General features: G+C 43.5%; 1 protein-coding gene across 4 annotated transcripts; it reads left to right on the top strand.

Annotated features, from left to right (window-relative positions):
• Positions 1-4,417: 4,417 nt before the first annotated feature.
• Positions 4,418-16,647, top strand: cyth4a (cytohesin 4a). 4 transcript variants are annotated; one of them, XM_080488509.1, is made up of 14 exons: positions 4,418-4,505; positions 5,621-5,728; positions 6,190-6,257; positions 6,380-6,432; positions 6,990-7,056; positions 9,836-9,954; positions 11,357-11,437; positions 11,510-11,622; positions 13,142-13,290; positions 14,532-14,643; positions 14,730-14,806; positions 15,141-15,212; positions 15,529-15,677; positions 15,808-16,647. In XM_080488509.1, the coding sequence occupies exons 5-14, from the start codon at positions 7,042-7,044 to the stop codon at positions 15,884-15,886; spliced, it is 966 nt and encodes a 321-aa protein (XP_080344635.1). In that variant the 5' UTR covers positions 4,418-4,505; positions 5,621-5,728; positions 6,190-6,257; positions 6,380-6,432; positions 6,990-7,041; the 3' UTR covers positions 15,887-16,647. The 4 variants fall into 4 exon arrangements, with proteins under 4 accessions (XP_080344635.1, XP_080344632.1, XP_080344634.1 ...); XM_080488508.1 differs by having other exon boundaries at positions 4,436-4,505; positions 6,187-6,257; XM_080488506.1 differs by lacking the exon at positions 5,621-5,728 and having other exon boundaries at positions 4,424-4,505; positions 6,187-6,257.
• Positions 16,648-17,096: the final 449 nt, after the last annotated feature.

Genomic DNA, 17,096 nt, shown 5'->3' with positions numbered 1-17,096 from the left:
TACCTCAAAGACACACGAAACTCTGGAAATCTGTCAAATAGCCAACTGAAGGACCCAAACTGCTGGCGAAGACGCACAAACTGTCCCGAAATATCGAACAAAACAAACCGACAAACAAATAGAAAATGTAAAGAATCAAGATTAACAAAAACAGACTCAAAAAAGTGGAAAATCAAAATAGCTTCACAGCCGTCAGTGAGTGTCTTTAAGACTCGGTGGTCCGAAGTGAACAACACGTTGTCGTCGGCGTATCGAGGTACTTCACATCAATGGGCAGTTTGCTGTGATCTCGACTGCAGTACGTTTTGTTTTTTGTCCCCCCCCTTCATTTTTCTTTCTTCTTTGAACTCTCAGTTGAAAACTGTTTACATCCAAAACCCCACAGCGTCTTTCAGGACCAGTAAACAGAATAAAGTCGCTCCTCCAGCAGCTCCACACACTGAAACTAATTAAAGCAAAGTCGACCCGCGGAGCCGTTTGGCTGCTTTCAGCCGTCGCCTCATTAAATCTACACTTTTGGCCTCGATAGAGAGCAGAAGATGGAGATTTATAAAGAGGTTATTTAATTTTTTTTTTTTTTTACCACACAAAGACCTTCAGCTTGTGAATCTCAGCTGCAGTTCTGCTCGTTTTCAGGAAAGTGAAGGATAAAAGACGGTGAGTCACCACAAAGGCGGAGGTGTTTCAATCCGACCTTGGGCGCTGAATGGAAACGGCAATACGACCTTTAAAAACTTCTCTTTTCTTAGAAGAATGGTGGCTGTTGTGTAAGAATGAAATGCTTTTTAATATTAGACAAGAACTCATTGTTTCTGCTTTGTGCTGCTCAAGGAGATTAGGAGATAACTTCAGATCATTTTGCCTAAGTCAGCCGGTGTTTTATTGTGTTTAAGAGAAGCAACTGACTTTTTCATGCATTTTATTTTAGAATAAGAAAACATACTGGATTTCAATGATCAAATCTCTAAAAAGAATGTTAAATTTGCATTACATAAAGTAAAAAAGCTGTGTGCTTGTTGAGATTCAAATATATTAAAAAGTACTTGACTTGACAGAGCATGGAAAAGCTAAAAGTTCACACTGGACCTTAATACAGACAAGTTCACTAAACACTAGTATATATAAATGAATGGGTTATTTTGATGTACCGACCTAATAAAAAAAACAAAGTAAATAAACAAACAAACAAACAAAAAACAGTAAAGGATAAAGAATGTCTTGTAACTACATGGATACACGGTATATTAACTTATATATATGTCACTGGCTCTACTACTGACTCTTTAAATGATACAGTATACATAGTTTTATATATATATATATATATATATATATACACACACACACACACACACATCGTATATATATGAACATACTCCACACTTCCCCTCCCTAGAAAATGTAAATAATACCATCAAACTCTATTGTCCTTTTCTTATTGTTTTTTTTGTACGTTTTTGTTTTGTTTTGTTGTTATTCACGTAAAGCGCCCCCCATTGCACAAAATTGGTATAACTCCAATATATCTGCAAAAGTGCTCTCAAAATGTGTCTGTAATAGTTTTCAAATGTGTTAAAAATCTGCTCATCGATATAAACATTTATACATGTAGTAACAGCTGAAAGGTCAACGTATTTGTTGTATAAGTCCTGAGAATAGACGGATCACCAGCTGCGAGTCGAGGATCTCAACTTCTGCCATGGGAGGATTAGTATCTGTAAAATGGGGTTTGTGTGCCCTGAGCTCAGACTGACAGGCTACTTCAGTCAAATTCCAAGGCAATTCCAATTCGCATTGACAAATTGTTTTACGCCCGTCCACTAGAATGTCTGTGTACTTAATACTGTCCATAGCATATTGTTCTCTGCTGCGTGTGTGGTTTCATTACAAAAACAAACAACAGCGCCATCTGGTGTTCCTCCACTGAGGAATCGGCGCTACACGTAAGAATTCTCACAAGTTTTTTGCCTGTGTGACAGCAGAGAGGGAGTCGTGTCCCTCCGTCGCCTCTGATAGAGCCACGTTCCTTACCTGAAGCAATCTAATCTGACAAGACAGCATTACTATTACGGCTGTCAGGTTGCCATAGCAACAGAGTGAAACACACAGACATTAACGAGAGGCTAAAAACAGCTGCTGCACACCAAAGTTTGACACGATGAAAGCCTGTGTGTCTGGGGGGGGGGGGGGGGGGGGGGGGGGGTCGATATCTGCTGCTGTTGAGGCTGTTGAGGCCTAATGCTGAATCAGAAACACTCAGTTTGAGTCGGCGGAGAGATTCTAAATGGCCTACCATTATCCTACCCCCCAAGCAATTACCCATTAGACTGCAGCAGCAAACTGATTCAGCCAAACTTCCTCCGTCAATATTTCCTTCAGGACAACAGATTTTCAGACGTTTAAGAAGTCGTCCCCCAGAAATCCCATGACGAAACATGAATTTTGGTGTCGGACCTGAGTTTGGGCTCTCTGTTCAAGCCAGAATTGTCCACAAGGGGGCGCGCCCCAAAACGCCCCCTTAGTGGTTAGCTGCCGGCCGCCAGCGCTAATGACTCAACGGGTAACGTATCTGCCAGCGCCGCCATCACGCCGCCATCACGCCGCCATCACGCCGGACCGCTGCCCTCATCAAGACTCCAGGTTTTTCCAAGTTGCAGCCTGCAAGAGAACCAATAAAATCTGATCTAATATTCTACTTTTCAGACTTTCACCCAAAGCGTCGTTGTAATAGTAACTACCGGCGCCGCGGCGTCGCCGACTACGCCCCCGAAACACGAACCGCTCAAACCAGAGAAAAACCTTATATAAGTGAAACCTGCCTACAGACGAGACGCCAAAGTCACCGGATTCACTTGAGAGGAAAACCTTGAGGCGACATGGAGTGAAAAGGTGGAATATAAACCGGAGCTACACACACACACACACACACACACACACACACACACACACACACACACACACACACACACACACACACACACACACACACACACACACACACACACACACACACACACACACACAGTGAAGGTAACTATTCATTTCATAACTCGAGGCAATAAAGAGCTGATGTATCTCCACACATGAGAGACTGAATGAGGGAGTGCAATGAAATGCCAGTGAGTGTTTATTGCCTCTCGAACGATCGCGGCCTTCAAAATTGGACACTGGCAATTCAACCAGCGACTACATGTAAAGATAAACAGGAAGTGAGCAGCTGGCGGAGCGGGACGTCATGAAAACACGCTGGTTTGAACGTTTAAAAGAACTGAACTTGAAACCTTTAACTGACCAACCAAATGTTGTGACTGATGGGTAACATACGTCCCATAGCGTGGCCCACGGCCCCCTGGTGGTGGTAAACACAAAAACACCTGAGGCCCCTGCAGACTCCCATAAGAACCACAAGAACAAGAAGAAAGGTTCGGCTGTGACGTTGGCCGGCTGCAGTAAAACACACTCCGGTAGGACGCTGTCGAACTCGCAGGCCACGCCCACTCACGGAAGGCCACGCCCCCTCACAGCAGGCCACACATCTGTGAAGCAGCATTTTAACTTTTCAACGGCACAGCTTATTTCTGGCTTTTCCAGAAATACATTTCACTGAACTGTTTCAGTAATAAAAGAGAAAGTTTGTGTCCGAGCCGCCATGTTGGTCCAGTTTTAACTGCAGGAGCTGACAGCTTTGAGTGATGCGTTCAGGGGCATCACGTAACTCCGCCCTCCGTCATGTTAACGCGCTGGAATGTGCAGCCGGGACGGTTTACACAGCCCAACCAAATATCTGGCCCAATTAAATGATGTGATTTTCTTCTTTGGACTATGAATCAGCCTTTAGATTCTCCTACATCATTTGTTTGTATTTCAATAATAACTTGTTTTTAATCACTTTCTTTTAACGGTGTGTTTTACAATCTTGTGCGTCCTCGTCTAGATTGCTCCATATCTGGACCACTTTTACCTAAATGCAGCGTTCCCATACTACTTTTTTTTTTTTTTTTTTTACATTTCTTTTCCTTTTAGGTTATAGTTACTTTCTCGTTTTGCAAATCCATTCCAAAAGTAATGAGAAGCGTCAGTAATTCTAGCAGCAGAAACAATTAAAAATAAATCAAAAGATGAATATAATTAGTCTCATATTGTTTTTAACTATGAGCAATCAGGCTGATAAACCATGAGTTTTTCACGCCACTTAAGGATTTTCTCATCTTCTCATCCCGACATCGTTACTTCACAGCCTCTTTCCCTCACTCATGTTTTATCACTCAGTGTTTTCCATGGTGAAACACGAATGACGTCGTTCGCTCTGTCGCTGCTGCTCGTCACCGGCGGTTTTGTAAGCTGCACAGTCGAGTCAACTCAGAATGGCTGCTTCTTGTTTTCTTTTTTTTTTTCTTTTTTTTTTTAAGTTTCTGACACTGGGCTGGTTTCCTGTACAGTCGTCAGTCGCTCCGAGCAGCACAGCATGGCCCTCTGCAGAAAAGACAGCTTCCTCTGGGGAAAAGGTACGACGCTTCGACTTTCAACTGCTGCCGCCGAGAAAAAAAAAACATACCAAACAACAAACGATTCAGCTTCCAGGAGATTCTCAACGTCTGAGCTTTTTGCTATTTGTCTGGATCAGAGCAGGAGGAGGTTGTTCATGTGCTTCAGGTCTGTGAGGATGTGAGGAATCAGTTTTAACTCTTCAGAATATTTAATTCGTCTCACTTATAGGCGAACTTAATGTTCTTGTACGTTATCCGAGTCAGAAATTTAAAAGAAAATTCCTTCTCATATGGCAATTTTAGACGGTTTCAAGTTCAAAGTCATAAAAAATAATGATATAAAGTTGTAAAGCCTCAGTTGTTGAAAGTGTACGAGAGTAGTGGACATAGATGTTCGGTTTGAACAGGAATTGCTTCATTTTCTACAAAAGTAAAGTCAGTTTTTAGTTGAAGTTTCAAATTTGCAGCTGTGGGTTTGCTCTAGTTATGTGAACTGTGTAAAAGTCATGCCTCTGTTGTACATCAGGTGGCAGTGTTGAGTCACTACAGCTCCAGTCCGACTCGATACACCACCCTGTGGTGAAAACCGGTACTGCAGCACGAAACGAGCCGGGGTTCATCAGGTAGCTTCAGTAAATCCACCAGGAAACGCCACTAAATAGTCTGTGAGAAGACGCTTCGTTTTATTCTGTCGGTAATTATCCTCAAAACACTTTTATTCTTGTTTCTTGCAAAATAATATGATGAATTAAATCACTGCGTGCGTTGCTTATAATACAGCATCTACACGTTTACATTGAAATTAATGATGGTACACAAAAGGAAATTATTGCGTGTGGGGAAAGGGATTCCTCTGTGTGTGTGTGTGTGTGTGTGTGTGTGTGTGTGTGTGTGTGTGTGTGTGTGTGTGTGTGTGTGTGTGTGTGTGTGTGTGTGTGTGTGTGTAATCTTAATTAATTTCTGTATTAAAAATGTATATTTTGATTAAATGCTTTATCATTTTCACCTCCGATTAATTTCTTTTTATCAAAATGATGCTGAGAAAGGATTTTTTTTAATTCCGTCTTGAACAAGAATGTGTTTCCCTGAAAATGGAATTGAATTTATTTTGCTGCAAATTGTTTCCTGGACAGGAAGTCTCCACAGGAAGCTGATCGGATGTATTTTTTTTTAAAACTCTAAACATTTATCAAAAAGAGGAAGAGAAAGTCTAAATGTAACCTCATTGAATGAGAACTTCTGTGAGTGGAAAGATCCTCCTCCTCCTCCTCTTCATCTTAACCCTCCTCCTCTTCGTCCTAATCCTCCTCCTTCTCCTCCTCCTCTTCCTAATCCGTCTCCTCCTCTTCCTACTAATCCTCCTCTTCCTCTTTCTAATCCTTCTCCTCTTCCTCTTCCTTCCTCCTCCTCCTCCTCCTAATCCTCTTCCTCCTAATCCTTCTCCTCCTCCTCCTCCTAATTCTCCTCCTCTTCGTCCTAATTCTCCTCCTCCTCCTCCTCCTCCTAATCCTTCTCCTCCTCCTCCTCCTAATTCTCCTCCTCTTCGTCCTAATTCTCCTCCTCCTCCTCCTCCTCTTCCTCCTAATCCTTCTCCTCCTCCTCCTCCTAATTCTCCTCCTCCTCCTCCTCCTCTTCGTCCTAATTCTCCTCCTCCTCCTCCTCCTCTTCATCCTAATCCTCCTCCTCCTCCTCCTCCCAGCAGCTCCTGCAGAGACGAGGAAGAGCGTCGCCGTTCAGACTCACGGGTTCGAGCTGCTGGACGACATTCAGGTTAAAACGCCTTTTTTCATGGGTTCTTGGTCCTTCGACTGAGCGGCGGCTCGTTGAGTCACTAGAGCAGCGGCTCCGAGTCGCTCTGTGTGAAAACCCTTTTCATTTATTATCTGTGACAGAAGCTGAGGCTGGAGATCCAACCCGACACGGACCCTAAAGTCAAGGAGCAGAAGTGAGTTCCGCAAAGTTTCTTCTGTGAATCACCTCAAACTCTTCAGACGACACAAACGACTCGCCGCCAGTCTGAAGGACGAGGGTCAAACATGAAGCCCGGCGGCTAAAACCGACGAGAGGCTGTAATCCGGCCCGACCGCCTGGAAAAAGCTCAAAATGTCAAAGAAAACCAATTTCTTAAGAATAACAGACACAACACTGACGTCCCAGCTGAGGTACCGAAAGACAGCGACCTCTGGTGTGGAGTTCAAAGTGACAGGAATATTAAAATCTTGCCAGCTTCCCCAGAACCAGAGAGGAATCGGTTTTCACTTTGTGTCGGTCTAACTCCATATTTGGACTTCCTGCTACGTCCGCCTCTGTACCGAGAAACCAGTAACGCCGACCGCGTTGTGTGTTGTCGGCACGTCGACCACAGGTTCCCAGTGAAGCCGCCAGCACATCTCAAATAGAAACCCTGACCACAGACACTCGCAGGTCCAAGTTAAAAGACAGGAACCAGCCGAACCTGTGAAACCGTCGCACACTAATCGAAACTTTCCTCTCTCATCACAGTAAAACCGTTTTCAGAAGCAGACGGTTTCTACGAGGGAAAAAGAAATTCAACATGGATCCAAAAACCGTGAGTTTGTGTCTCATCACACGAAGGCTGGGTTCAGTTTTCATCGGTTCCACAGCTGCTGTGTGGGGTTCAGCTATACGAGGCCCCCTAGTGGCTGGCAGAATTATATCAACTGCAATGTGTTAAGGAGACGAGTGTTTTTGTTCACAACAACAATAAAAAGAATTGTACGACAATAAAATGAATATAGTTCAGAAGGAGAAAACTGAAGGTGAAGCTCGGTAAGTTTTAAGGAAAGTTTCAGGTTCTTAGTCTGCGTATCTGCCTCTTTAATAGGCGTGGCACAGAGATTACTATCCCAGTAAAACTACCAAGTTGGATTGTTATTACTGTGACTGTCAAAATAAAACTACCAAGTTGGATCATTATTACGGTGGCTGTCAAAATAAAACTACAAAGTTGGATTGTTATTACGGTGACTGTCAAAATAAAACTACCAAGTTGGATCATTATTACGGTGGCTGTCAAAATAAAACTACCAAGCTGGATCGTTATTACAGTGACTGTCAAAATAAAACTACCAAGTTGGATTGTTTTTACTGTGACTGTCAAAATAAAACTACCAAGTTGGATTGTTATTACAGTGACTGTCAAGATAAAACTACCAAGTTGGATCGTTATTACGGTGACTGTCAAAATAAAACTACCAAGTTGGATTGTTATTACAGTGACTGTCAAAATAAAACTACCAAGTTGGATCGTTATTACAGTGACTGTCAAAATAAAACCATCAAGTTGGATTGTTATTACGGTGACTGTCAAAATAAAACTACAAAGTTGGATTGTTATTACGGTGACTGTCAAAATAAAACTACAAAGTTGGATTGTTATTACGGTGACTGTCAAAATAAAACTACCAAGTTGGATTGTTATTACGGTGACTGTCAAAATAAAACTACCAAGTTGGATTGTTAGTACTCCATTCAGTCGTTTTAAAAAACATTTTTCTCAGTCTCGTCACTGAATGACGGGTATTTCACATTTCAACACTTCACAGCGTATTGGTGACACAAACAATTGTCGGTAGTCGAGACGAAGGACAGGAGACAACAGCGTAACCATGGCGACGCGTCTTTGTGTTCCATTAATTCAGCAGCTTCCTCTCATCCTCGGAGTCACGGTGAAAGTAGAGTCCCTGAATCGGCCCTGAAGGTCGAGACTGACACAGAAGCAGAGCTGTGTGTGTGTGTGTGTGTGTGTGTGTGTGTGTGTGTGTGTGTGTGTGTGTGTGTGTGTGTGTGTGTGTGTGTGTGTGTAGCAGCAGCTGCTAGAAAAGCCACATCCTGTTGCCTGAAGTGGGACAGAGACACCCTTCACCGCCAGGCCTCGGTCGTTCCAGCCCCATGTCGGGTGAAGAGCTCGCTCCCCTCGGCCGCTGGCCGCCACTCGCTCCAGCGGCCAATCAGAAGCTCTGAAAGAACCGTCGAGTGGAATTGATTTCAAGAAGCACTCAAGGATCTGGCTGCGAGTGCCCGGCGAGGCCAAACACTCACAACATACAAAGTTCATTTCACTCGAAGAGATCTGACCAACGACGGCGACAGAGGAAGTGAAAGATGTGAACTTTCTCAGTGTGGTTTAAAGTACCTCGTCAGTAATCTGTACTTAGTGAAGAATCCATCGCAGTATTTGTTGTAATCTTCACCCTTCCTCAGACATCCCACACTGATTAGCGTTAGCATGAGCCGCCTTCAGCGTTCCCTTTCTAAAAGCAGTTTTCTGCTTGTTGGCATGTTGGTTCTGTTTTTAAAGGAGTTATTATATTAGTTGTTATATTACTCAGCCTCTCAACTCTTCCTCATTGGTGCAAAAACTTTGTATTAAAAGTTTCTAGCTCCTCCTTGATTTTCCTCCATTCATCCAATATTAGATCATCGGAGCTACATTCAGAATCTGCTGTGTCTGTGTGAGCTGGACTGGCTCCGCCCTCACATGCCCATCTTGGGAAGAGGAGGAAGTCCTTCCTCTCGTGGTGCCATGTGCCAGAGCAGAGCTGCCTAATTGTGGGAGGAGTCAAAAGGAGGGCCTACCTTGGTTGGGATTGGCTAAACCCCCGATGACACTATATAGGGTTTGATTTCCTATTGGCTGGTTGACTATAAAGCATCTTTTGGGGGTACAGCTACACAGCAGTGGTATTTGGAGACACAGAAAAAGGCAAATTTTTGAAAACGGCTCTCGAGGTGAAACTTTTCAAAAATGCTCCGAAACGGTTTCCGGTTTTTCTTGGTGGTCTGTCCACTAGAGGGCTCTCCTGTTGTTAATGTTTAGAGCTCATTGTTCTCTACTGTATGTGTGTGTGTGTGCTTTCAATACTAAAACTGACAACAGCACCAACTAGTGGCCCGGCATGAAAACTACATCGTTTTCAGTGTCTCCGGTGTTTCCATGGAAACGAACATTGTTTTCAACCAATGCTGTTTAAACATGAAACTTTTCTAAAACGATGCGTTTTCACTGAATCAGATGTACAGATGATTTACGAGTTTTCATGTGAAAGGTCAGAGTTTGCCTTTACTTTGACATCAAAGTAAATTAGTTTTGTCGGGTTTGCTGTTAACTACAGCACCAACTAGTGGCCCAACATACCAACTACATCATTTTTGAAACAAACAAAAATGCAGAAACGGTGCATTTTCGCTGGAAACGTCATGGAAACGGGCCTGACAAAAGTTATGTTCGCATTGGAACCACCCAACACATTGGATTATTGAATTCAAATAGTAAAAAGAAAAGTACGCACTGTTTCTCTCCTGATGCAAATCGCTCTCTGCTGCAGGGAATCCAGTACCTGGTGGAAAACGAGCTGCTGGAGTGGCGAGCCCAGCCGGTGGCCGACTTCCTGTACAAAGAGGAAGGACTGAATAAGAGCGCCATCGGGAACTTTCTGGGAGAAAGGTTGTTTCCACACAGCGACGATGGAATTATCACAGATTAAAAAAAAAAGTCCCTCGGCTAGCTCAGTTGGTAGAGCATGAGACTCACAATCTCAGGGGTAGTGGGTTCGTGTCCCACGCCGGGCGTCACCTTCCCGTGGGCTCACCACCTGCAGGAAGGTTCTTAATCGGTGCATTGTGATCTGGGTGATGGTGCTCAGACTGTCACCCCCGCGACCCGGAAACGGACAAGCGGAAGAAAATGAATGAATGAATGAATAAAAAAAAAAAGTAAAAATCGCAGAAAAGTGTGAAAATCTTTAGAAATTCACTCGTTTTCTGCATGAATTTGACTTAAAATCTGATTTTAATATGAGAGAAACCCGACGTACCAAAGTAGCTAACACTAGCAGACGCTGCTAAAAGTGACGGACCCTTTTATAAAGTGTATTCGTGTATTTTTAACAGTAAAACCTGTTGATGACTCCGACTGTAGGATCCGGCAGGATAATCAAGGGGAAATGTGTACGAATAATTGAGCACAAGATTTAAAACAAGCCAACAACAACAAAGTCCTTGATTTGATGAATCCTAAATCAATTCAAATATGAAATATGGAAAAAAATTCCGAGAGGAATTCAAACATATTCAATTAAAATAATAAAAAATGTTGTTTATTTTGGAGCCTGATGAGATGCTCCTGACAATCTAACTCCAAAAACATGAGAACCTTTTCTTTTATGCTGTGAATGTTTCCTGATCAGGTTCCGTGAAGATGATTGTTTTTGTGGTTTATGAACTCATCAGTTCAAAACGTTCAAAAACAAGCTGAAACTCATGAAATAGTTAAATAGCTACCCAGCTAGCCACCGATTGTAATACCACCTTTCACCACAAGGTGGTGTAATGAGATACAATTAAAAAAAAAAAAAGTCCTACATTTTGGAACAGCAAGTTAACTTTAAGGAAATCAGTCCTGCACTAATTTTACCTAAATGTAATTTGTATAGTTTTTATATTGCGTTTTGTTTTCCTTTGTGTGACCTGCCTCGGGACTACAGATGTAAATTAGCGGTTTTGCTATAATCTGGCACATTTACAATTTGTGTACAATTTGAAAATGATTGTTCATTATTGTGCATTGTCCCCGATCAAATCAATAAACATTCAGGAGTGAAAATGTTTCAGGATTCACGTTAGGAGAAATCCGATGAGTAACGGGAAGCTGCAGCAACTCGTTACTGCCACCCAGTGCACAAAGCTGGCATTACCGAATCCCATCATGTAGCGTAGCTTTAAGCACGGAACTTAAAGTCGATTGTATCCAGACCAGGTCGTGCAGAAAAACTAGCGAAGACTATTTCCAACAGGAGCGCTTGTATCTTTCAGCTTGTGATGGTTTGATGTGTTCGTCTGCTCCCCAGGGAGGAAATGCATCTGGAGGTCCTGAAGGCGTTCGTGGATCTACACGAGTTCTCCGATCTGAATCTGGTTCAGGCTCTGAGGTTTGTGACGAGCACCGCGGAAGGTTTTTATCTCTCCGCGTTTGATTTTTTTACACCTCCGTCGCCCCGCAGGCAGTTTCTGTGGAGCTTCCGTCTCCCGGGAGAAGCTCAGAAGATTGACAGGATGATGGAGGCGTTCGCCGCTCGCTACTGCGACTGTAACCCCGGCGTCTTCCAGTCCACAGGTACCGACGTCTCACACCACCCAGACAGCGACGCTTCAGAGGAAATGAAAGATCTGCTATCAGAAGTCGATTATTCTACTGTGAAGCCGACTTAACATTGTCAGTGATACTGAACCAAATACTCGTACTCCCTGATACGACAAAGTATTATGTGATGTCATCGGTATTGGCAACGTCGCCTACAAATACGCTACAGAGGAGGTTTGTAGATTCTTTAATATTAATCGCAAAAGAAAGACTAGAGATTATGTTTGTACAAAATATCAAGAGGAGAAAGATAGTTCGTACATCACCAGCAACTTCATCACCAGCAACTACATCACCAGCAACTTCATCACCAGCAGAGTTAGCCCGATGTCGCTCAGTAATTTTACTACTACTATGAGCCGTGCTACATGCTACATGCTACATGCAAAAGAGTTTCCGGCTCACATACCAGCGATGTTACATGCTACATGCTGAAGAATTTTAGGGCTCACACACCAGCGATGCTACATGCTACATAGTAAAGAGTTTGAGGGCTCACACACCAGCGATGCTACATGCTACATGCTGAAGATTTTCAGGGCTCACACACCAGCGATGCTACATGCTACATGCTGAAGAGTTTCAGGGCTCACACACCAGCGATGCTACATGCTACATGCTGAAGAATTTTTGGGCTCACATGCCAGTGATGCTACATGCTACATAGTAAAGAGTTTGAGGGCTCACACACCAGCGATGCTACATGCTACATAGTAAAGAGTTTCAAGGCTCACACACCAGCGATACTACATGCTACATGCTACATAGTAAAGAGTTTCAGGGCTCACACACCAGCGATGCTACATGCTACATAGTAAAGAGTTTCAAGGCTCACACACCAGCAATGCTACATGCTACATGCTGAAGAATTTTTGGGCTCACATGCCAGTGATGCTACATGCTACATAGTAAAGAGTTTCAAGGCTCACACACCAGCGACGCTACATGCTACATAGTAAAGAGTTTCAGGGCTCACACACCAGCGATGCTACATGCTACATGCTGAAGAATTTTAGGGCTCACACACCAGCGATGCTACATGCTACATGCTACATAGTAAAGAGTTTCAGGGCTCACACACCAGCGATGCTACCTGCTAAACATGATTAAAGTGACTGACACTCTCATCACCAGCAGCTCGGTCCCTCGGTCTCCAGTCTGCAGTAGCACAGCGCAGAGCGGAGATGAAAGACGCTACGCTACGCTATGTGCTATGCTACTGGAGCCTGAGGCTGGTGGAGGAGGTTCGTGGTGAAGCATAGTCTTCATGTATGGTTTGCGTTTTGAGTATAAATTACACTTCATGACATTTAATAAGTACTCATATCTGTACTCGGTACCGAATAGTAGCTAAAGGTTCGTGTTAAAAAAAGTGTTATCGTGCATCTCTAATAATCTTGCAGAAGCGTTTTCACTTTGTTTTGCGGCAGTGAGGCGGCAGTAATGACATTGTTCCACTGAAATGAAAGCAGCCTGTGGTTTTCCACGACAGACACCTGCTACATCCTGTCTTTCGCCGTCATCATGCTCAACACCAGCCTGCACAACCCCAACGTCAGAGACAAGCCCGGCCTACAGCACTTCATCTCCATGAACCGAGGCATCAACAGCGGCCACGACCTGCCCGACGACCTGCTGACGGTCCGATCGCATTGCTTTCCTTTTTTTTATATCCTGAAACGTTCTGAGTTCACAACCTCCAAACGGTGGCAGTTAGTAAGAGGCTAAACGATCACTCCCAGCGTGTTTTAACTATGAAGTCGGAGATCGTCTTCTAAAAGGCGGCATTGCTTTGAAAACGATCCACTCCAGACAATGAAGGTTACAGATGTGGGGACAGAGCACATCCTTGAAACAGACTGTGAACTTACACATCATTCTTTACGAGACAAAAACACACAAAGAAAAACTGTGTGGCTGGATAGTGGCAATTACAAACACCCACACACACACACACACACACACACACACACACACACACACACACACACACACACACACACACACACACACACACACACACACTAAGGCGGGTAAAAGTGTGATTTCAGCACACACGGCTATAAACAGCGAAATAGCTAAAAGTGGCTAAAAGGGGGGGAAATCCCTGAAAAAAAAAGATTTAAAATGGCAAAAAAAAAAATCTAAATTTATCTGCATATGTAATTGCTATAGAAAAAGTATACCAATTTTTTTTAGATGTTTTTTGTTTTTTCCAGAATAAATTTATCTGATGAAAGAAAAATCTCAGTATCTGTCTGAAGGAACGCGCCTGTACGCAGATGATGGTGTAGTAATTGGTAGAAAATTGTTGACTTTGTTGGAGAAGAGCCGTCAAATCTAACGAACGCTCTGAATCCTGCATTGTCTTTTTCCATCTGCTCACAAAATTCTTGACTACGATCATGGTGCAGATTTCAGAAAAACCATCTGAGTTTTTCACGTTTACATTTTTCCAGTCACTTTGTATGGAAGTCGTTTTGTTTCTTAAATATTTGGTCATGAAGTTGATCGCACTGTTCCCAATAGAGCGGCACGCTTTTAAAAAAAAAATACAACGTCAATTCCAAACAAGTTCAGATGTCGATGTTAATACGAGCAGAATCTGATAAATCCATATTTTATCCCAAGAACTTTACCGACTGTCATTAAAAGAAGAGTAAAACCCGCCTCCGTCCCAACGGTTCCGAGTTGAGTTGCTGCCGTCAAATTCAAAATGTTTCCTGTCAAACGGTTAAAAAGTCCATTTCAACATCTGCTTCTGTTCTCCTGGGAATAAAACGTGAAGTCCTTTGGATTTGGTAATCGCTGCTTTGTGGTTTCTAATAACGTTGAGAATGAAAGAAGAATGAAACGCTTTGCACCGTTTGCCGTCTCCTCAGAAACTCTACGCCAGCATCCGCAGCGAGCCGTTCAAAATCCCCGAGGACGACGGCAACGACCTGACGCTGACGTTCTTCAACCCGGAGCGAGAGGGCTGGCTGCTGAAGATGGGTGAGGAGACGAACTAAAGTACAGTAGAACCGCCATCGGTCCGGTTGGTTCCGGTTTTTTGACGGCGTCTCTGTGCCTCCCTGAAGGTGGGCAGGTCAAGACCTGGAAGAGGAGGTGGTTCATCCTGACGGACAGCTGCCTCTACTACTTCCAGTACACGACGGTGAGTCGGCGCGGCGAGCGGACCGTACGTTTATACCGACGTTATTTAAGCGGTGCCGTTTTTCCACTAGTACCTTCACGAACCGACTCCACTTTCCCAGTCCGTGTTCGTACCTGGTACCAGGACAGTACCTCCGACCCGAGCATACCATCGGTGTTTTGGATTAACTGGTTTTCCTGTTAACTGGTGACCGGCTTCCTGGAGCGTCTCCTTTTCACAGCAGATGTTAAAATCCCGACCGAAAATCTTGGCGCGTAACCGAACAGAGTCGAACCGTGGTCCGTCGATGTGAGGCCAGAGTGCAAACCACTTTTACGTGTTTTATTCCCACCAGGACAAAGACCCGATCGGGATTATTCCTCTGGAGAACCTGAACGTCAGGATGCTGCAAAGCTCCAGCAAACCGGTGAGTGTCGTCGTTTCAGACCGCGTGAGTAACTAAGTATTTTTACTTTGTTACCCTACTGTGGTAGATCTCACAGGTATCTGTACCTTGTACTTTCTCCTCATTATGTTCTTCAAACAGGCTAGTTTTCTGTTTTGAATTGGAGGTTTTAGTTAGTTTTCACAAAGTAAACTTTGTGGTGAGCCACTGTAATGAAACGAAAACGTAAAAACTGGTTTTTAAAGAAAAGGTTTCAAAAGGCCAGAGAACACACAGTGACACGCGTGTGTGTATGTGTGTGTGTGTGTGTGTGTGTGTGTGTGTGTGTGTGTGTCAGTACTGTCTGGAGTTATATAACAGCAGAGGACAGAAGGTCAAGGCCTGTAAGACGCAGAACAAACGCGGAGTCGTTCCGGGGAAACATCAGTCATATCGACTCAGTGCCGCCAGCGAGGAGGAGCGGGACGACTGGATGGACGCCATCAGGTGACGAGGGAACATCAGGGAACATGTGGGAGAATGAGGGAAGAAGAGGGAACATGTGGGAACATGTGTGTGTGTGTGTGTGTGTGTGTTCCCTCACCGCTGAGTCTGAAGTGTTTGTGGCGTCCTGCAGAGCGAGCGTCACCAAGGATCCGTTTCACGACTTGGTTTCGTCTCGGAAACGGAAACTGATGAGCAGCGGAGCCTCGTAGGCCTCGGCTTCATGACGTCACCTTCAACTCAGAGCGACAAACATCTGCACAGCCGACAAAGACGAAGGACAAAGTCAAGAAAGGAGACGTTTGATGGAGCGTCGAGACGCAGAATCGCTCAAAAAGACACAAACCAGCTGAAAGAGTCCAGCCCAAAACATCGGAAAAAGGATCTGAAGCAACAGAAAAAGGCAGAACTGATCAAAAAAGATCAAAATAAACAAAAACTACAGAAATAATTCGAAACACCTTCAATGATCCAAAAACACCAGTGACTGTAAAGCTCCAGAAAAGTCATTAAAGACTCATTAAAACACAACAAAAAGTAAAAGTTCACAGAATGTCCAGAATCTTCCTTCATAACCTCACAAGTGTCCAAACGTGTCACACAGAAACCTTTCAGCTAAAGGAAGTTTAAAAAGAACTTTTATCAGCAGGAAGATTCATAAATGAAGAAGCACATGCTCCAAAGTGTTTGCAGTTTGATATTTATGATGTAAAATGAGAATGTTTGTAGTTTAAACTTCTGAGTTGTTCCAAAGTAGCATAAAAATGAAGACGCTTTAGTGTTTTACTCTCCTTTGTTTTTGTAAAGTTTTATTTTGCTTTGCTCATGAATAATTTATGTAAATAGGGTAAAGAAAAGGGTGAGAATGTTTTTAATTTAACTTATAAATCTTAGAAAATGTGAAGTTTCATTCATTTAAATGTCTTTTTTTTTCATCCTTTTTTTACCCGTGCAATAAAGCATTTGTCCAGTAGAGGGCGTCCTGTGGTCATTCTGAGCTGTTACCTGGGACTGTGGAGGAGAGTGAGATGAGATAATGAGATGAGGCCTCATAGGTGCAAAATGAGACATTTGCATGAAAAACGTGGAAACATAAAAAACGTTATGCCATTTTTTCATCCAGTTGTTGCCATGACGACCCAGGTAGAGCAGCAGTGAACCGAGTCAGACCAAATAGAATTTCCAGTCCGTTTACCTGCAGCTCAGGTGTTGAAAACAAAAGGTGAACTTACCGTCGTCGTCCTGGTCTGGTTTGTTTCTGGCCCGTTTGTCTTCCTCTTCCTGTGACCTTTGCCCTCTAAATATCAACTCATGTCCAGCTACTGCCACCAAGTGTTCAAATCATACAACAACAACAACAACAAAATCCGATTAGACTAAATATCCTGCAAACAATGAGCAGAAATGATCCTTCAGCCACAA

Source organism: Lipophrys pholis (genome assembly GCF_963383615.2).
Source record: "Lipophrys pholis genome assembly, chromosome: 19".
Lineage (NCBI taxonomy): Eukaryota > Metazoa > Chordata > Actinopteri > Blenniiformes > Blenniidae > Lipophrys > Lipophrys pholis.
This window is presented reverse-complemented; position numbering and strand designations above follow the sequence as displayed.